Raw genomic sequence first — 20946 nt, forward strand, 5'->3', positions numbered from 1 at the left:
TAATTTAGAGATTAAAAGAATCTCTCACAGAGAGGCTTGCCAGAAGGAAAACAAGAGTTAAAATAATGTGTGTGTGTATTAAAAACATCCAGATGACATCTTAGATGACTAGTTCAGATGCAGAATCAAGTTCAAGCTGTGGTTTACAGCAGTCCTCACAGGAGTCGTACTCTCAGCAAAATAAATCTGAACGTTTGTGAAAAGTACAAAAGATTTGGAAGGAGGGTTTTAGCTTTGTTGCTTACTATCACGTAACCTCCATCCTGTCACCTACACTGCTTGTGTGTGTGTGTGTTTACAGCTTTAAATAGCTCACACACACACACCTATGTGGCCACTATAGGTCGCTCCGGCTGACATGTGACGGGATCTGGCAGAGACACACCAGCAATTTTAAGCTTTATCCTAGTAGCAGAGCTAAGTTGGGTTCTACCATGGAAACGCATGAGCTTGGTCGGAAAAAGATCTGCTAACCTCAAATAATGTCCCCGTGTTTTAGTAGACTGTGTTGGTTGTGTGATTTCAGGTAACCAATTTGTCATTAAGAGGCAAAACTTTGCTGACATTTACGTTTACACTTTACAGACTACATTAGGCATTTTACAGATTTTTCTTTTAGTTGCCTGGAACAGAAATTCCCAGATTACCAGAATTACTATTACTAAGGGTCTTTAAGGTGACCCCACTGGAAGTCCTCCAACCTTTCAAGGGTGTGTTAACCGTTAGAATGAACAAACATGTGGCTTAAGAACAGGTTTTTCTCATTTGAGTATAAAAATGAAGAATAAAGATCTTGATGTGACATCTCCAAGATCTGCCTTTTCTCTCCTGTGTTCTCAGTCTGAAACAAAGCTGTACAATGGTTCAGACAAGGATGTGTCGGCATCTGGGGGGAAGCTCACCAAAAAGGAGTCCCTCAAGGTAAGTGAGCTCAAAGCAGCTTAATTCTTGCGTATCCAGACGCATAATTCTAAGGGCAGGCATAACGAGTCTTAATGAGGCTCTTTCATGGAGAGTGTTACGTATAGCTCAATCACTGATGCTTGTCAACATGATGATTTACAGTGTTTGTATTCAAACTGCGTGTCATTAGAGGTCATGTTTTTTGTTAAAAGCTCATACTTTTCTTCATGTAACAAATGTCAGAGTGAGTAGGACACAGTATAGTCAAACATGTTGAAAAAAACTCAGAGGTGATGATTTAGTCCTTCAAACTTTACTTTAGTCCACCTGCCGCAGGCACAGTCTTGCAGACCTCCGAATATAAATACATTTCAGCTCCCACAGCTTGCATTAATTTGATGTGCGCTTTTTCCACACTTTAACCTCCTAAGACCCGAACTCTTCCACGGCATGCATTTTTAATTTCTCTTTGATATTTGGGCTGATTGGGACCTGATGAATGTAAAAATGAAGAATTACCAGATTTTTTATTTATTTATTTTTTTACCTAATTTTTGTTTCTAAGAAAAATGAGAGCCACATATGAAGATATTTGTTTGAAATTTCAATAGAACAGTAGCAGCATAATGTCCTCGTAAGTGGATATCAGGCCCTTGTAGAGCAAAATTGCGTATTTTGGTCTAAATAACCCAAAATGTGATGTCCACATATGTGGACGCCAGGTCCTAGGAGGTTAAAGCTGTACTCACAACAGGCCAATACGGTTGAGATTAGCTGACTGTTCTGGCACACAGAATATCAGTTATCCACAGGATTATAGCACAACACTGGAAAATGGAGTGGATGCAACTCAAACTCTACCTTTAAAGACCTGTAGTAGCTTTCATTTCTTGAAACAGATTACTTTCCTGTAGGCTGAGCTGTAGACATTAGTCAGATGGATTGCTTCTTTAATCATGAAAACATTGCTTTTGCAAAAGTGCTTTAGGAATTTTTCTTTTCTTTACTCAGTAGTGTACTACAGCACTACTTTAATTTGAAAAATACATTGTCTAATTAGAATCAGTCTTTTAAGACGATGCTTTAGACCCTAATAATTCATTTCTTTCCGACGAATATTTCTAATCAATTTCATTTTTGGGGGGTTTGTTTGTTTTAATCAAAATCCAGTCGGTACAAATGTTTTCTTTCGGTCAACAACAGGAAGTTGTGTATGTTGGGCCACACTTTAACTGATGATGTATAGAAAACACAGATTTTTAAACCTGTGGTGCACTGGTGTCATGCACATGTGCAGGCTTAAAGGGAGCCATTAAATGTAAAAGAGTGTACTCGACAGTCAAACAGCACCCTGGTGTTAATGTGACAGGGACACAGAGGAGTGTGATTTCACTCATAGTTTTTGTTGCCAAATGGAATTCAGTGAGAAGCCATGTCCACATAATGATGTCTTTGCATTGTCCCGCCCTCTGTGTTCCCTGTAGGTGCAGAAGAAGAACTACAGGGAAGAAAAGAAGAGGGCAACCAAGGAGCTGCTCAGCACCATCACTGATCCTTCTGTCATCGTCATGGCCGACTGGCTAAAGGTGGCGCATCCCACATTCAGTGTCTGCCTTGTGCTCTATATATTTGCATTGACAACTTGCCCTTAGGCCGGCATAAAATATAACAGATTACTTTTGCATTAGGAAAAATAGTGTTCCCAGCTGTAACAGTAAGACAAAGAATAAAAGAATCCCTGCAGGTTTTGGTAGCGTTTTTGAGTACCTGACTTTTTCCTGCAACTGTCTGCAGATCCGTGGCACTCTGAAAAGCTGGACCAAGCTGTGGTGTGTGCTGAAGCCAGGCGTCCTGCTCATCTACAAAACTCACAAAAACGGGCAGTGGGTGGGAACGGTGCTGCTCAATGCCTGCGAGCTCATCGAGAGGCCCTCCAAGAAGGACGGCTTCTGCTTCAAACTCTTTCACCCCCTGGAGCAGTCCATCTGGGCTGTCAAGGTCAGAGTGGACCTTTAAAAAGCATTAAGTCAGTTATGTAAATGATCCTAATGTAGCATCTTTTTAATTAAATTATGATTTTCAGACACCTTTTTAGAAAACTAACAAATAACTAAGAGAGCAACATAATAAACACAACACCATCACAATAATCTAGCTAAGTGTAAATAATAGTAAACACTAAATATTGAATGTTATTGTGCAGCAGGCAAGACTGACAGCGCATGTTCACTATTAAACACATTGTAACAATTTGTTTAAAGCATGCAGCAAGTGCACAGTTAACAAAAACGCTACAAAACTGTTATTTGCTCAAAAATGGTTCCATCATCTCTTAGGCCCCGACTGCATTCTACTTCCTATGGAGGTTTACAGTGATTTGTGTGAAAATTGCTGTGATGTACTCAATGAAAAAATCACCATGAAAACAGTTGACATATAGCATTTGATTATGACATGATTTTTCTCAATATATATTTTTACATAGAAGCCTGCATGTGTTTGTTTGCTAGTCATCAATTGCTGGTATTTTCAGGCATCTAGCGAGTTTATAAGCTACTTTTTATTATGTCAAACAGCAGGCGTATGATCATTTTACCTTAGAAAGTGGTACCATAGCAGTGCCACTACAGCACACTTGTGTTTTTAAACCAGTGTCTGCTGGTTTTGGCTTAATTTTCTTAGAAATGGTTTCCCATTGTTTATAACAGTGTAATCATGAATGCAAAGCCAGACTGGTTTATTATGCAGACAGAGTTTTTCTTGCTGTCCATCGATGAGCAAAGCAGAATAAACTCTTACACATAATTAGGACTGAAAGGGCCCTTCAGTTAAAAACACTCATTTGTCCCCTGCAGTTACAATAGCAAAGCAGATGTGGATGTTAACTGTATAATGAAAGCCATGTCTTTGTTTCATTTAGGACACACACAGAGAAAATTATACATCCAGCCAGCCTATTTCAGTTTTGGCAGTTCTCATTTTCCATTGTCCCCATTTTCAGCTTGCCCTGCTTTCGGTCCACTCCAGTAATTTAGTATTCATCGCTGACCTTGCATTTCAAGCCTCATTTTTCGTTTGTTTGTATTATAAAAATACAAAACCTTGAATCACAATTACCAGTTTGTTTTGCATTACAGCGTTCCTGCTCTCCACTATTGAAATAAGCACTTCACCGGCTCTGTTTCTGTGCCCTCTATGCTCTCTCATTTGCATAATTACATATCTGCGATGCTGGATTGTTTCTGTTTGCGCATGAAATGATTTAAAACGAAAAGAGAAAATATAAAAAACTTGAGATAAAATAAAGAAATCACAATGAAAGACTTTTTAAAAGAAGAAGTAAAACACAGATCAAGAAACTGAGTAACTAGGTGAATGTTTTTAACGTGCATTCCCTTCCTTTCTTTGTGTCTTATTGTTATCAGGGTCCTAAAGGAGAAGCAGTTGGCTCCATCACGCAGCCGTTACCCAGCAGCCACCTCATTTTCCGTGCTGCCTCTGAGTCTGATGGTAGGAGACAGGCTGTCATTTAAAGCCATTTCTCGGACTTTTGTCAGCAGCCGCTTAGACTGACTGATTGAGATAAACTATCAATATGCATAATATTGGCATAAACAAACCTGTATTAGTATCAGATGAATAGCAGTTGATCTGACAGTGAGTGGCCTTCATTGGAAGAGGCACTGATCATCTTTGTTTTATAAACCGTCTGCTATGTTTTGTCTCCGGCACACTGATAAAGGAGACCTGTTCTGCTCATTTCCAGCCTCATATTTATTTTTGTCTTAACTACAGTAGATGTGTATGACTCACAGTGCAAATGAATCATTATTTATCTTATATTGGGTCAAGGTGCGGGCCCTTACTCCATCCTCTGTCTGAAACAAGTATCTGTAGCTGTTTGCCTTCGAGCCCTGTGATCTTTCTTCATTGTTTTTGTTCTTAAAATAGAACATTTGAACAAAAGGTGGGAAAGGCTTATGTGCTGGTAGACAGAATTTTATTCCTTTTACTCTTTTCGGCTTACAGTGATTTCTTGTACATACACTCACTTTGTTATTTAAAAAGTTTAACATAAAACAACATTTAAATGTGTGTACATGTGACAGAAAGGAAAAGCATAATGGGCCCACTTTAAACAGGAACCGGGCAATCGTGGCCTAACAATGTTAGCGTTTCTGGCCACAATCTAATCAAAGGTACATTAACCTTTATTATCTGAATCAGGCTGTTAGAATAATTTGTAATGTAGTTTCCAGGTAGTGATAAAGAAGCAAGGGTGGAATAAGAAATATGGTTAAATGCTCTGTTTGCTTTAATGCCAACATAGGAGACTTTAACTGTGGGTTGAACGTTGAATAAGTTGGGATGTGGAAAGGCTGGAATGGCTGTTTGTTATGAGGGCGGATGTGTGTATATGTGAATCTCAGTTTATGTCTGTGTAAATGTGAGAAAATGAAACAAAAGGAGACTTTGTGATAAATAGAAGGCTGTTCGGAGATACAGCAAGCGTGTCCTCTGTGTCTCTGTCCGTGGTGCTGAAACATCCATTCCAGCCTCTCCATCATCCACTCGGTTACTCGGTCCCTCTCCATGGTGCTGAAATAACTCTCCTGTTTTAGAAAGACTTCCAAAGTGAAAAAGCCTTTTAACTCATCCAGAGTTGATTCTGATGTGTGGTGAGGTGCTGTTGTGATTCACCATGAATAGATTTCATGAAAACAATAATTCACAAAATGGTTTCTGCGTCTTGTTTATCAGCTTAATTCCTGTTTCCAGGCCGATGCTGGATGGATGCCTTGGAGCTGGCCCTGAAGTGCTCCAGCCTGCTGAAGAGGACCATGATCCGTGAGGGGAAGGATGACATGAGCACTGTAGGCACTGGTGGGGAACACTCCATTAATTTCTACAGCCTCCTCAGAGCTCACAACATACACGGTTTCCAGTGAGTAGGAAATGTAATTTACATTAGATTGTAGAGCCCAGCTATTACTGATTTTATGGATTTAAAAATTCTTTCTATGATATTCCCCTGCTTCTTACAGGTTCAATGACAGCGACCATTTGAAAGACCCGGACCTGTACTCGGACAAGTCAGATCGGGAAGGAGAGCAGGACCACGAGGAGTCAGATCCAGAGGGGCTGGAGAAAAGTGAGGAGAGTGACAGCGACACATCAGAGCGTCAGGATGACTCGTACATTGACCTGGACCCAAATGAGCATCTGCGTGAAACCCCATACCTGGAACAGTCCCAGGAAGAGTTAGGAGAGGTATGGAACAGGGGGTGGGGGTGGGAGGCTGCAATTTTGCTCTCCTTTGAACGTCAACAAGAAAAAGCATTGCAGATGAGATGTGATTGTACCACTAGGATACAATCTCCTGGGATTTGTAGCAGCAATTTTCATCTTTAAAACTTCATCTGAAGGCTTGTTTTTAATAAAGTTTCTCACATAATGAGGAGAAATTAGCATGTTCCTCTGCAGGGCTATTGAGCCTGTAACATGGACGAGCTTTGATCGCAGTGTGCGTGGGTGTCTGCGAGGGATGTGAGGATAAGTGTGAAAGTGAAAACACAGATTTCTGTCCTGATGAAATCTAAACGAGACAACTCAATAATTAAACACTGACTGAAGCAAAATGTTTACACCCAAGAGCTAATGAAAGCACCATTTGCACAAAAAGCCATGTGAACTTTAAAGCTTGTGGACATGCATAAAATTTGAAAGTAGCGTTAACAAAAGTAAAAGAAAAAAGTGACAAGTGTCGATTTGTCATATATGTTACAACAGGACACATGCAATTACTTAACCTGTCTGCTGTTTTCTGACTGTGTCCTCAGGCTGGTGAAGCTGCTCAGACAGAAACTGTATCAGAGGAGAACAAGTCTCTGATCTGGACCCTGCTGAAGCAGGTTCGACCTGGCATGGACCTGTCTAAGGTTGTGTTACCCACTTTTATCCTGGAGCCAAGATCCTTTCTGGACAAACTCTCTGATTACTACTTCCATGCAGACTTCCTGTCAGAGTAAGACATTCCATTTACTTTGACCTTTGTGAAACAGGCTTATCAATTGGGAGTAATTTGATGTGAATCAATGGTAATCGGACTTCAGCCTGCAGATAGTGGCATTAGACTGTAAACAAGTTGGCCTGGCTTTGACTTTCAAAAGAGAGAAAAAAAGAGTGTTTGTGTGATGGAGGAGCATCAGTTTAAGCTTTTGCTTCATTCTCAGGGCTGCAATTGAAGAGAATGCCTATAACCGGATGAAGAAGGTGGTAAAGTGGTACATCTCTGGATTTTACAAAAAGCCAAAGGTCAGCATAGCTTTTCTGCGTCAGCTGTTGGTCACATGTTTTGTATGTACATGACCCTAAAATCATGTTTTATGGTGCTTTTGAATTCACAGGGGTTGAAGAAGCCCTACAATCCCATTATTGGAGAGACGTTCCGCTGCATGTGGCTCCATCAGAAGACCAATAGCAAGACCTTCTACATCGCAGAACAGGTAACAACAATACTGCTACCGAGAGCTGCCTGATAGGTTCATCTGTTACACTGAATTTGGCTATGTGAGGAATACATATCAGATAATGTTGACAGGGTAAATCGATGACTGACAGTTTACATTATTTATTTTATAGGTATCTCATCACCCTCCAGTATCAGCCTTCTATGTCAGTAACAGGAAGGACGGATTCTGCCTCAGTGGAAGCATCCTCGCCAAGTCCAAGTTCTATGGTACAAACATGCACAGCACACTCGCTGTTTAACCCTTTAAAGCCGGTCGGAGCGGGCACGCTCTGTTTTGCGTAACTATTTTTAAATCCCGGTAGCTCTGCAACCACGTAAGCTAGCGCAATAAAATTTTTTGCATATGAAACCGGAGGAGTTGTACTTACATCTTATGCCATCAGCTTGTCCTAGTTCACGGTTTCCTTCCACATATAGCTTTGCAAAAACTGCATAAAAAGCACTTGCAGCAACAAAAACATAATATTCCAGAAACAGGCTTTGCCGATCCGATCAGCTGTTCGTAACACTTCCTACGTCCATCAGCACGAACTATCGCATGTCCTCCATGTCCTGCCCAAAACCGGAAGTGACGTCATTTTGCGGAAATGTAGTTTTTTACCATCAGGGCCTTATGAGCCTATACTGGTGTTTTTAAAAGTTATCTTTGACTTTCTGACTTTCTGTGTCGTTTCTGGGATGCTTAGGACTCATATTGCACTGCTGGAAATAGTTTATTTTGATGCACATGCTGTTTTTTTTGCAAATTTGCATTATAATATTTATTTTCATTTTTCCTGCAGTATATAAAAATTGGTGTATTTCAAAAATAAAACTATGAAGACACTTAAAATAAATTTCCTGTGGTGGGGAACTATTTTGTGCAACTTTTTTGTATTTACAGTTTTGAGGGATAAGCCTCTTAAATTTTATAACATAGTTCTAGTTAGAGAAATTTATGTTAAAAAAACAAAAATGATTTTAATTTTTTTTGTAGTTTTTTGCACTTTTTTGCAATGTATGTAATTACTATGCACTTAATGCAGACATATTATTAAAATTTGGGCTATAATGGTTGTATTGATGTATATCAACTTGAAATGCTCCCAAAAATGGCTCTACAGCATGTAAAAATATAAAGTAAGCTCTGGCAGACTTGGTTCTATGGTAGGTCTTAAAGGGTTAATGCTGCTCTAATATTACTTTGACATTTTAGCTCTTTGGTCTATTATCTACTTTTGACTATCAGTACTGTTTCATTGTTTTAGGAAACTCGCTGTCAGCTATACTGGACGGGGAGGCTCGCCTCACTTTTCTCAACCGAGGGGAGGACTATGTGATGAACATGCCCTACGCTCACTGTAAAGGTTCGAATGAATCTTTTTCCTTTCACACGTCACTCATGCTGTGTGAACAGTGCTGTAACATCACTGTTCTGTTGGACATCCAAAGCACAGGGGTGGCTGTAGCTCAGGAGGTAGAGCAGGTCACCTACTGATCGGAAGGTTGGAGGTTCGATCCCAGGCTCCTCCAGCATGCCAAGTATCCTTACTAACTCCAAGTTGCTCTCCGATGCATCCATCGGAGTATGAATGTGTGTGAGTGTAGTTAGAAAGCACTCAGTATAGAGGTAGTCCTTGTGAGAATGGGTGTGACTGGGTGAATGTGGCGTGTTGTATAGAGCGCTTTGAGTACTCCGGGAGAGTAGAAAAGCGCTATATAAGAATCAGTCCATTTACCACATTAGCTCGCAAAAACCTGCCAAATTAACTTTGCTTTGTAGGTGCTGATCTATTTTAGATATGTTTGAGTTTACCTGTAACCTGTGCGTTCTTTTATAAAAACAATCTGCTAGGTATCCTATATGGAACCATGACTCTGGAGCTGGGTGGTCATGTCACCATTGCTTGTGAGAAAACAGGCTACAGTGCACAGCTGGAGTTCAAACTGAAGGTATGGCTTTGTTCTGTAGTTTAAAATACTTAAAAAATACTTAACTAAAGTACTTATTTAATAGTAGTAAATAGTGTGTAAGGGGAGGCCTTTAGGCTTGTGAAGTCCTAGATTTTGTAGTAACTGTTTAAGACTTTGAAAAAAACTCAGACTCACATGATTTTTCTGAATATCTCCTCCACCCTGCCTGAAAAAACATCCCACCCCCTCCAACCACGCCTCGCACCATCATCATTTACCAACTAGCGACAGGTACTTTTATGATAAAGCAAACAGGGTAGCAAATTTGTAAAGATAGTAAAAGTTTAAGAAATCCATTTATTTTGTAATTGCTGCCCCTCAGTTTTATATCCCTAAAGTAGGCAAACAGAACCTTGGGTTTTGTGTACCTTCTGGTACCTTAAACATGTAAGCGATTGCCATTGGCAGTTTCTACAATGTTGTTTTCTTTTAATTGGTCTTCAATGAAAAGAGGTCGTATTAGTAAATTCTCTATGAGTAATAGTAAGTCACAGGATCTTTTTCTCGTACAGTAACTGCAGCAAGTAAACTGCTTTATATCCTTTCCTATTTCTTCTCCTCTCTCCTCTCCCATCCCTTCCTCTCTGCCTCCTCTTCCTTCTCTTTCCTCCATTTCCCGCCCTGTTGTTTCTGTTTTTCCTGCAGCCTTTCCTGGGCAGCAGTGACTGTGTTAATCAAATCTCTGGAAAGATCAAGCTGGGAAAGGAGGTGTTAGCTACACTAGAAGGACACTGGGTAAGACGCATTCTCTGTGTTCCTGTAATCACTGCCTGTTTCATAAAAAACACAGATACAACATGTATCTGTATATATTTTGTATTGTGTCTTTAAAATCATTATTGGATTGATGTGTTGACATTTTGCTAATATTAATTCCTTATATAGAAATGAAATATATAACCAGTAATACAAGTTGCTGTGTTTTCTTCTGGTTTGAGAAAAGCTGGCAGATTTTATCAAACTAGACACGACTTTATACCCACAGAAAAAATTAACTTCTTAGTAAAACCTTCCCTTTGTTAGTTGGGTAATGTTTCAAAACTACCATGTTAAAAGCTATTTTTGTACTTTCCCCCTCAGGATAGTGAGATCTTCATTAATGATAAGAAGACTGGGATAGTGGACACTTTCTGGAACCCCACGACGGAGCTGAGGCAGAGCCGACTGACTCGTTGCACCGTCCCACTAGAGGAGCAGGGAGAGTCTGAGTCAGAAAGGTGAGCTTTGATTCGACTATTATCAGAGTATTGACTGTCAAATGTAATAGATTATCTGAAATGCACTTACTACATTGTGCAAAGGTTTCATGCTTCTGCAAACCACTTTGCAACCCCTTTTGCCAGAGTATTGCTGCTGCTTCTGGATCAGAGCTATACAGCCAAATCCATGTTACTGCACATGGAACTGTAGCTTTGTTTCAGCTGTAGTGGTCCTGATTGAAACAAAGAGTCTTATCTTTTAGTCTTTCATTCATGCTTTGTTTTTCCTTCTCAATCCGGCAGACTGTGGCAACACGTGACACGAGCCATCAACAACAAGGACCAGACCGAAGCCACCAATGAGAAGTTCATACTGGAGGAAGCTCAGAGGAAGTCGGCGCGTGAGCGGAAAGCCAAATGTGAGGAGTGGAGTCCTGCCCTGTTCGAGCAGGACCCCATCACCGGAGAGTGGCATTACAAATATGCCGAGTGAGTGACTCCTCTGTTGCTCGTAAGCGGGCGTGGTTTGAAATCACATTAAATTCAACTGTGTGTTTAATGGAGATAAGAAAGCGTTGAGGTATGAGCTTCATTCATGTCTCTGCTGGGAGATACAGACAAAGCAGAGCTGGTGAAACTGTAGTAAAAATGACAAAAAACAGTTAAGCTTGTGTTCTGATGTGTTCACCTTCTGCTGGCGTCATTGGAAACAGAATTTGCATGCACTGGACGTCACTTCCGGAAGTCTTTTACAAGCATATTTGCAGTCAGCTGGTTTTAAATAGATTTCCCTCTAAAGGTACATTTTATTTTTTGCCTCAGTCTCAGAATTTTTTAGTGTGGCAGGGTGCCATCTAGTGGTGATCCCCTATATGCATAGGTGATGTCCAGTTTACAGTTATTTACTGTTATAATGAGAATTTTTTTGTGTGTAAGATACAGTATGCTAGATGAGAAAGAGGAAAACTGTGAGCGGTATTTATATCAGAAAAGTTATATTTATCCCTCTTCTTTTTCATCCTTATTGTGTTTCTTTGTCTCTATCATCCTTTTCTTCCTCAGCACAAGGCCTTGGGATCCACTCAATGACCTGATCCAGTTCGAGAAAGATGGCTGTATCCAGACCAAGGTCCGACACCGCACCCCTATGGTACGTTCTGGCAGTCTTATTAGTCTGAGTAACCAGGGGCCGCGGAGGGACAATTGCAAATGCCAGGTAGGTTGTCCAAATCGAAAACCGCTGTGAAGCAATGCATCTCGCCGTCTCATCCATCTTCCATCCATGCATCTCAAAGCACCCTGCGCACCACCTTCATTGTGACTTCTCTGTGTTGTCTTCGCGGTGCTGCCACCACCATCGTCGCTTCTCCTCCAATTTATTGTGATGTTTTTTTTCTTTGTGCCACCACCTTTATTTTTACCTTTCTTGCTGTTCGCTCTCAATGCGACGGAAGGTCTTGTCAAACTGCATGCTGTAGTAACTGGATGACAAGGCATTCTTCCTTTGTTCACTCTGAAGAGACGAGCATTGTTCAGCATGAAGGAGTACATGAGCAGTATTTGGAAACATTGTTTGGCTGCAGGCTCTTCCACACATTGTGAAATTTCAGAATAGTATTAAAAAGTTCAACAGAAAGCAGCAAAATTCTTCCACATGAACAAAACATCACTGCTGGAGCTCAGACTGGAACTTTTACTGTTATTTAGCTCTTTGTTTTGTTTCAGTAGGTGGCTATTTCTCCTGATAGCTACGTTGTGCACAACCTATCAGCACCAAATAACACTCAAAAAGTTAGAATCTCATTTAACTTAATGTAATAATTCGTGGCTAATTATTTATTTTAGGATGTGGACGAGACCAAAACAGAGATAAAAGGAGAAAAAACTTTTTTAGTTTTTTAAAATTTGCAAAACGTGAAAGTGGTCATTTCCTACATTACACCCAAAAGCAAGAACCATTTCACCATCATCAGTCTAATCCTGATCGTCACGCCTTCCTCACCCAACTCCATTCTGTTTTTGTGCAGTGTTTGTTGGACTCTTAAATTTGCTAGTTAGTCGTAAGAAGAGGCTAAAGGTTTCTGTGGACCAGTCAGTCTGGCCTCTTTGCATCCACGTGTGTTCAGAGTAACCACCTGCCAGGAGCCAAAGCTGATCTGAAGTTTGTCCCTGGTGGATAAATCGGTCACCATAAGTGCTTTCAGGCTTTTGCTTAACTGTTGCCAAATGTTGTCCAACAGGGCTGACGCTGTCCCAGGTTGGAGTCAGTCACGCTTCTGTTAGGCAAACTTTGACATGCTTTTCTATGGCCCAGATCTTTACCCGGCAGAGTTAAACATCTGTGGAAGAAATGATTTGAATAAACAAGCTCAAGGCAGGTTTGTTCATTTGGGATGCTGAGTATGTGTTTTTTGTTGACCAGTTGAAATTAGCCTAACAGCATGCCTCGCACATCCACCGTTTGCATCAACACTAAATAGCCTGTTTGTCTGTGTGTTTATTTTGGATTTGTCAGTCCAAGATGCTGAAATTTGTCTTCTTTTCTGACACGCTTGTGTATTTATCCACACATGTGCCGACAGGTAACGGTGCCAAAGAGGAAACACAAGAGTGACAAGCCCAAGAGCCCAGAGAGCGGCTGCTCCTCACCTGAACCCGACCACCAGGACTCATCCGGCAGCGAACGTGAGCCACACACACTAAAACTCACATCTAAATACGCACATACGCAGGCTGAACAGTCAATATAGTCAGTCAACAATGTTCATTGACAAAATTTATACCTACAGCTGTGAATTTATTCATCTAAATGTCTGTTGTTGCTCTTGTTAGATGAGGAATTTGTGATACAGGTAATAAAGGGTCTTGATGACAACAGCTTTGCATATGTAGATGTTGCTACTGATGAGAAATTAGACTTTGTGACACACCCATGAATCATATGACTCATGTGTACAAACGCTTAGAAGCAGTCTGACTTTAATACATACATCTGCATTATGTAAGTGCCCATGCGTTTATGGTTTTAAACTTGTTTTGCTCTACTTTATCGCAGGACACAAAAGCAAGCATAACAATCGGCTGAGGAAAAAAGGAGCAGACCTCAGTGAACTTCAAAGTGCCATTGAATCCATAAAGCAGACGCAGGAGGACATTAACAGGTGGGAAGTATAAGTCACACTGTAAGGCGACTGTGGTAATACGCTGGACCTTTTAGCACTCACACGTAGCATCTGTGTGTTTGCAGGACCATCACCGTGCTGCGGAGTCGTGCAGCGAGTCGGGTGGAGGGCAGCTCCTTCCTCCAGCAGCGTGACTACATCATCATCATTTTTCTCATCTTCCTTCAGGTCCTGATCAACTACATCTTCAAGTAGCAGCCATACCCCCAGAGACAGTGATGTCCTCACACATGGGGGCGGACTCAGACTTTGACCTCTCACAGTTAGTGACTTCAACAGTCCTCTCCAACTCTCTTCTCCTCTGTCTTTATTAGACTCACTTACATGTATCCAGAAAAGCAGACTCTTCAACACAAAGAGAGACTTTTTAAAAACATATTTATTTGGAACCAGTCTTTTGGAAAATCTGGAGAGATCCTCAGATTTCAAAGTGCAGAGGAGCAGCGGTAAGGAGAAGTCAAAGGCGAGAGTTTGGTGTGAATAAATCTTGACTGCCACCTGGAGGCGTGTTGATTTGCCTTGATGTAAGAGGCAGAGACAGCAGCCATTTTTAACCTGTTGTTTGTTTGTTTGTTTTTCTGATGGAGTGAAATTACTCTGTCGGTTCACATTTCACCTCAAACAGGTAACCGTTTACCACACAATCAAGGACCACAACTCAGATCGTAACAGAGGACAAATAGATCTCTGATTTTAATGTTTTTGTTTTTATTCTTTTGCTTCTTCACTTCGCGTATCCTAAACTAGCGATGAGGGAGATGGGGCTGGGGGACGCAGTCCAGTCTGTGGGACTTTTGTTTTTTTTATTGTAACGGCTGGAGATTCCACACGCGGAAGTGGCAGCCGCGACAGAAAACACAAGGGACATTGTCGTAAGGAATTAAAGCTATAATTTCTGCTGTATAATAAAACTCCACATTTGTCATACAAAGTCAGTGTTTAAAAGAAAAGTCAGACATTTGACACAATGTCATTGTATACTGTAGGTAGCATGTACAGACAGGAGCAAGGTTAGGACACTAGCCCTATGTATTTTGTATTTTGTTTTAAGGCACAAATGCACTGGAAATGTCAGATGTTTGTATGATTTATACACTTTTTATCTGTGGACATGAAAATGCTTTTACACTTCTTTCTCATCAACAGGAGGAAAAAAGATACATTTCTTTTGGCCGTTTCAGTGATCACTGCCCTAGATTTCAGGTAAAAGCAGGTGACATGTTTTTATCTGAGAGCTCACTGTAAGAAGCTGGATTTAGCAACTCTAATGAGTCAGCCAGGCTGAATGATGTAGTCGCTCCTCTCAATGGAAGAGCGCAGGAATTAAGTTGACTTTCTTTGCCGAGATAAGCGATGGGATTGGCCAGCAGCTGCTTGGTAAAAAGAGCAAGCGTGGGTAATGGAGTCTGACCAGAAAAGCTCACTAGTCAACATATTTTATCTTATTACGTCTGCACAAAAACCAAAGTGTATAAGAGTCCATAAAACCAGCAGGGGACCTGAGCGGTTCCCTACTGTGGCTCAGTATTGGTAATAATCCACTAGCCTTCAAAGAGCTGGTCAGCTCTTTAGAGCCCCCTTTGGTGGTATTTGATCTTCTTATCTAATGTACAGCATAAAAACGGAGTGGGTATATTTCCCAAACTGAGCTGGGACTACTCCTTCAGAGAAAATATTAAAATTGCATACATGAGCTGGCCTAATGGTCTCTATATATGAATACAGCCTGCAGATCAGGCTACAGTTGAGCAAACTTGCCACTTCGTACAGCGCCTTCATGACGAGTCCAGTTGAGAACATCAGTCACCTCGTTCCAGTGCTTTTGAGCCCCAAATACTAACCAGGACAACTACATTAGACTCTTTAGTAAGTTACTAGTAAGAGGAGGATGTAGACTCCTAAACCGTCTTCATAGTAAACCATTCCAAACGTACGCAAGTACCAGCCAAGCTCAGTGTGTAGCGTAGGAGTCGATCCTTTTCACTGTGTAAATATCTAACGGCATTTCAACACCGAGGTTTGCAATACAGACACTTGCTCTGTGCACAAACCATTGCTTTTAACCTTGTGTGTCAGTCTCTCCACTGCTCTGTAGATACACAGGGATGTAGGCGATACAAAAAAGAAGTTACTATTGGGATGCACAATTAGAATTCCCATTTAAAAAAAGAGAGAAAAAAAAGGATCCCAGTGACCTCGATGATACAGAGGTGTAGAAGTTACATTGCGGTTCTAGTCTGTTGCCTTTGTCTTTGGACATGCGGATGCTGAAATTAGTCTCAGAGATGGTTCGTAATGACCCCCGCACTCATCCAGCTTTACAGTTTAAAAGGTTACAGCCCTGTGAGGACTGCGTTTAGCATTACCGCACATAAAAACAACTCCCAGCAATCTGCTAGCAGTAGCAGTGGTATGGCAGTGGTGTAGTCATATGTGATTGATTCGAGGATGAAGGCAGCACATCAGAACCCCGCTACCTGACCTTCTGACAAACAGCGTATCAGGTGCTAGTAAGTAAAACCAGTCTAGGTCATTCAGAAAGATCCAGACCGCTTTGTGGACCATAGCTGAACATTTTGTATATCTCTTCGCCTGTCATGATGTTAGCCTTGTTGAAGTTTACATATTTTATTGCCTCCGCCGTCAGCAGACTGTTAAGCGATTTAAACTTTGTAACTCCCACACAGGTATGAAGAAGGAATGGTAGCATTGGCAAGAGCCAGCTATCCCCCCCCCCTCCACCCCCACCCCCCCGAGTTACCCGGCTGGCCCGTGTGCGTATCTGTGTTTTTGTGCATCGTCATTGCCTCAATCGCTCATCTTAAATTGAGAATCTAGATGTTAGAGTTTGGAGAAATAAGTATATACCAGTGCCTTTTAGAGTGGGACTGTGGAGGGGGTATTAAGTGTAGGCAGTGGAGGTAAAAGAGGATAAGCAGTGGGGTGGTTTTTGGGGGGGAAGGGGCACAGATATAGCCAGAGTATTAAAGGGGACCTATTCTGGTATTTTATAGTTACATTTAGTCATTATTAATGGAATTATTTCATAATTCCTACTTAACTCTGTCCCTCACTTCCTGCTGTGTGTGTGAAACTGCTGGTTTTAGCTCTTGGGACTTTCCCTGAACATCCATTCAATTCTGATTGGCTACCCCTGTCTTCTACAGACTAACATTGTGTTTGTAAGCCCCACCTCCTCCTCAAGAAAACTTGGGAGTGTTCAGAGCAGTCTCAAGTCTGAGCTGTGGACTCACAGGGAGTACACTTACGTAAACATTGGTCGTGTTTAAAATGAGCGTCTGTTATTGGGAGGAGGTGTAATAGGTCCCCTTTAAGGTGATGTAATAATGAAGGGAGCGGTACAGTTGGGGTGAAATGGGACTCTGTTGTTTGAGTGGATGTGCCATACAAAGCCTTAGAAATGAGTTCTGAGCTCCACAGGTCGCCACCCCACCTGGCTTCTCCTGCCTCCCCTCCTGAAGCGTTGCCATAGAAACGCACCCTTTCAGTTTCCGGATGCCGATTCCTGCCACAGGAGAGAGAGGGAGTGAGGGAGCGAGAGCCCTCCTCTTCACTGTCGTCCTCGTCTCTCTCGCTCTGTAACGCACCAAATTCAGAGGGAAATAAACATCTGTGTTGTCAGTTGTTGTCACCGTGTCTGTAAATTAATACATTTTATTTATTTATTCCTCTTTTATATTTGGATTCATTTTTACTTTTTTTTCTTGCTCATAGCTTTAGGTCACTGTTCTTCTTCCTTGTTCTATGATGTTTTGTTTTGTTTTGATTGATTGATTTTAAATTCACGCACAGTTGGTTTTGTTTTACTCTTCGTTACATCAGCGTACACATGGTCAGCTCCCACTGTTCCTCACCCTGAATACTCACACACTTTGGGTTGTTTTTTTTTTGTTTTTTTCATATCCGAGTACCTGAATATATTTACTGTGTCTCCATGGCAACTATAACTTCTTGGAAGTTTATGTTCACATGTAACATAACACAAAATAAAGACAAATGGACAAGTGACGTAAGGTCTTTGTTTGTATTTGCTGCAAAGACACATTATCCAAACCAAATGTTGTGACGTTTACGTGTTTATACTGAATTTAATGAGATCATCACATGTTGTGTGTGTTTTGGTTACTGCATAGAAGTTCACAATGGGAATAATGTGTCATGTAGAACGCTCCGAAGTGAAGGTGTGGTCGAAGACATCCAAATGCAGACCGAGATGCTGAGCGGCTAGCTTAGAGAAAATAATCGAAATAACATCAGCAAAGCAAAAAAACCCCAAAGAGGACTGGTTTACATGTATTTTTATATGGTCATGATGGACTGTGTGACTCCAGTCTGGACAAGCCCGATAAAGTCTGTCATTTCAGCTGTCATGCTCCTAACATCCACACACCCAAGGACAACAATTTCCAAATATTACGAATAAATATTTGTGAATGCAGCCCTCATTCATTCTGTTTATTCCCATTTTTAAATTATCCCCTGGTTATTTGATTTGTTTGCACAGGTTTATATTTCAGCTGATAAAACTACCAAGAGTGATTTGAAAGCATTTAGTTCAGTGTAAGTCAGCTGGACTTCCATTAGAGGGCAGTGTAAAGCCTTCTTCCAGCATAACTCCAACCCCTAAGCCACCCACCCCACCTACCCAACAGTAGTTTTAAGGTATGAACTGACACCGGGCTGTTTCATTTCATCACAAAGAACATAAGCCACGGCTATAACAAATGAATCAAGATGATTACACTATTGCACATGTATGCCATTACATGTGTCACAGGGCACATAAACATATAACAGTCATTTCATTGCAGTGTTTTGGGTTTTTACTGTAGTGGTTTACACATTCGCCTAACAAGCGAAAGGTCCTCGGTTCATTTCTGAGAGATGAAGCGCATCATTGGGGTTTGCGTCAGGAAAAACAGCCGGCATAAAAATCTGCCAAATCAAAAACGCAGATCTGCTTCCTGTGATGACAGCTTGTGAATAACGCAGCAGCTTTGTATTAAGCCTTTTGCAAGTTTCTGTAATGGTGTGTGAGATTGCTACTTATTTTAGTTCATTAAAAAGATGCCTCATCTTTGAAAGTGACTTCCAAGTTGCACACTTCCATTGAGTAGTCATCCGTTCTATCATTTCCTCTTCCAAGGACGTTGGTGAGGGTTGACAGAGAAGGGCTGTCCTTCCTGTCCCTCTCAGATAACTGCAAAACATCTGATATCAATCCCCAACCTGTACCTGTGCTGCTCTGCTCTGCTCTGTTCTTTTGCATCATCACTGATCAGTCAATGAAGGGAAGGAGGGAGGTCGGAGTGAAGCAGGGAGTCACTAAGAAACCGGGACTAAAAGGAGTTCAGATTTTAAAAAGGAATGAAGATGTAAATCTCCTCACAAAGGTGAGAGGTAAACTGCCAAGATGTATCCTCTGGACAGAGGAAAGAAGGCAAGGAGACATGGTGGGGCAATGGGGAAGAACAGAAAAGCATTCAAAGGTGTTCTGCAAAGAGAGAGGAGGCAAAGAAAAGCGAGTTATATGTGAGGCTGGACCATAAGGGAGGAGAACGGGACTTGTATTGATAGAGATCAGGCTGGAAAGGATGTCCAGCAGGTTAGGATGATCAAGGATGGAGATGGAAATGTACTAACGAGTGGAGAGTGTGTGCTGGGAAGGTGGGAGGAGTACTTTGAGAGGCTGGTAAAAGATGAAAATGAGAGGACAGATGGAGGATGGTGAATCAGGAAGTGCAGGAAATTAGAAGGAGGAAGTGAGAACAGCTATATAGGGGATCTAGAGAAAAAGGCATTTGGTCCACATAACATACCTGTGGAGGTATGAAGATGTATTTTGTTGTCAGTTCTAACATTTAACATGCTTCTCCACTTGTATCTTTGTCCCTGTAGAATGATGGACTTTAAATTATAAGGAAATGGCTTTAAAACCTTCCCAGACTGATAGACTAAGTTGCCGATAACTTTTCCTTCCAAGCATCGCGTTAGAGACCTAAGTGAGAAAATGCTGGGAGGCAATGTCAAATGTAAATAAAAGAAGAATGAATGAAGAAGAATATAAAACATTTGTTTTCAAAGTACAACATAGAAATCATATCAAAAGCTTAAACTGAGACATTCTCACATTTATGAAACATATTTTATGATTTGGGTAAAAAATGTAGGATGTCTTAACTGGGTCACAGTTAATTTAAGAATGGACTGAGGCAAAGTGAAAAATCGTTATGTGCTCAGAGTAATTCAAATGTAAAATTGTTCTTGGAAAACATGGATACTACACCCTCCAGGCTAAAGAGACCTCCCGGCTTATGAGTGCTAACTTAAAAGCCTGCGACGCTGATTGTATGGGGGGGGGGGGTACATACTTTTGTGACATACGAATTTAAAATCGAGCAACATTTAAAATGGTGCATTTACTGGGTTTAAACATTTCAGTGATGGGGACGGAGAGGGAGTCTCCTAGTAAATCAGCTTGCAGGAGCGGTCACAGAAAAATGATCATAGAAAGAGGAGGGATTCTGAAACAGAGGTGGTTATTGCATGGGTGAGAGGGAGGAGCTTGAGAATCGTGAGCAGGTGAATGACTCTCCTTACTTTGCAGGTCCAAGTTAGCAAGCACTGAGGAGGGGAAGCTTCTTTGGGGCAGGCAAAAAGGGAGGGAGACGGAAAATATCCAGGTGGGTTTGAACCAGGGAATGCAACACCTCTAAACACAGGGAAAACAGAGTTACACAAGGAAGAAGCAACTAGCATACATCTCAGAGGGTCAGGCTAGTTACCGCCTTAGTGAGCATAATAAACTGGCGAGGAAAGGCAGGTTGCACAGGTTTAAATCGCTCTCCCGCTGATTGCTTGCAGATTGGATTGCAGGTGAGGCAGGGGAGGTCCCATCCAAAAGGGGAGGACCCGCAGCCACAGATGGAAAACCTCCAGACACTCCAACGGACCATGACACTTTTCTTTTCTCGTGTCTTCAATTTTCTGATCTACGAGTTGATTTTTCTTTTCCCCACTTTGAGTTGAAATACTGCATACTGACAAGGATAAGCAAATTGTATATTTTAATAATTTATTGAACAAAAATATATGAAAACAAATAAGTTAGTACAGAACTTAAGAGTTCAGCTTCAGCTTTAAAACAAATGGCCTC

At 41.2% G+C, this 20946-nt stretch overlaps 1 protein-coding gene across 12 annotated transcripts in view; it reads left to right on the plus strand.

Annotated features, from left to right (window-relative positions):
• The window catches only part of osbpl8 (oxysterol binding protein-like 8), a 91540-nt gene extending 73742 nt beyond the window's left edge, over positions 1–17798 (plus strand). For 10 of the 12 annotated variants that reach the window (XM_084909785.1, XM_084909786.1, XM_084909791.1 and 7 more), the window contains 19 exons: positions 841–921; positions 2388–2489; positions 2698–2901; positions 4329–4413; positions 5683–5848; positions 5949–6174; positions 6744–6928; positions 7137–7218; positions 7311–7409; positions 7546–7642; positions 8683–8781; positions 9270–9367; positions 10034–10123; positions 10469–10605; positions 10891–11076; positions 11650–11803; positions 13170–13272; positions 13643–13748; positions 13835–17798. In XM_084909785.1, coding sequence (XP_084765911.1) covers positions 841–921; positions 2388–2489; positions 2698–2901; positions 4329–4413; positions 5683–5848; positions 5949–6174; positions 6744–6928; positions 7137–7218; positions 7311–7409; positions 7546–7642; positions 8683–8781; positions 9270–9367; positions 10034–10123; positions 10469–10605; positions 10891–11076; positions 11650–11803; positions 13170–13272; positions 13643–13748; positions 13835–13964 — 2430 coding nt within the window. In that variant the 3' untranslated portion in view covers positions 13965–17798. The remainder of the gene's footprint in view (positions 1–840; positions 922–2387; positions 2490–2697; positions 2902–4328; positions 4414–5682; positions 5849–5948; positions 6175–6743; positions 6929–7136; positions 7219–7310; positions 7410–7545; positions 7643–8682; positions 8782–9269; positions 9368–10033; positions 10124–10468; positions 10606–10890; positions 11077–11649; positions 11804–13169; positions 13273–13642; positions 13749–13834) is intronic. The other 2 variants (XM_084909787.1, XM_084909794.1) reach the window with 1 other exon arrangement.
• The last annotated feature ends 3148 nt before the right edge of the window (positions 17799–20946 follow it).

This window comes from Perissodus microlepis, chromosome 17, assembly GCF_051167445.1.
Source record: "Perissodus microlepis isolate ML-2025 ecotype Zambia chromosome 17, ASM5116744v1, whole genome shotgun sequence".
Lineage (NCBI taxonomy): Eukaryota > Metazoa > Chordata > Actinopteri > Cichliformes > Cichlidae > Perissodus > Perissodus microlepis.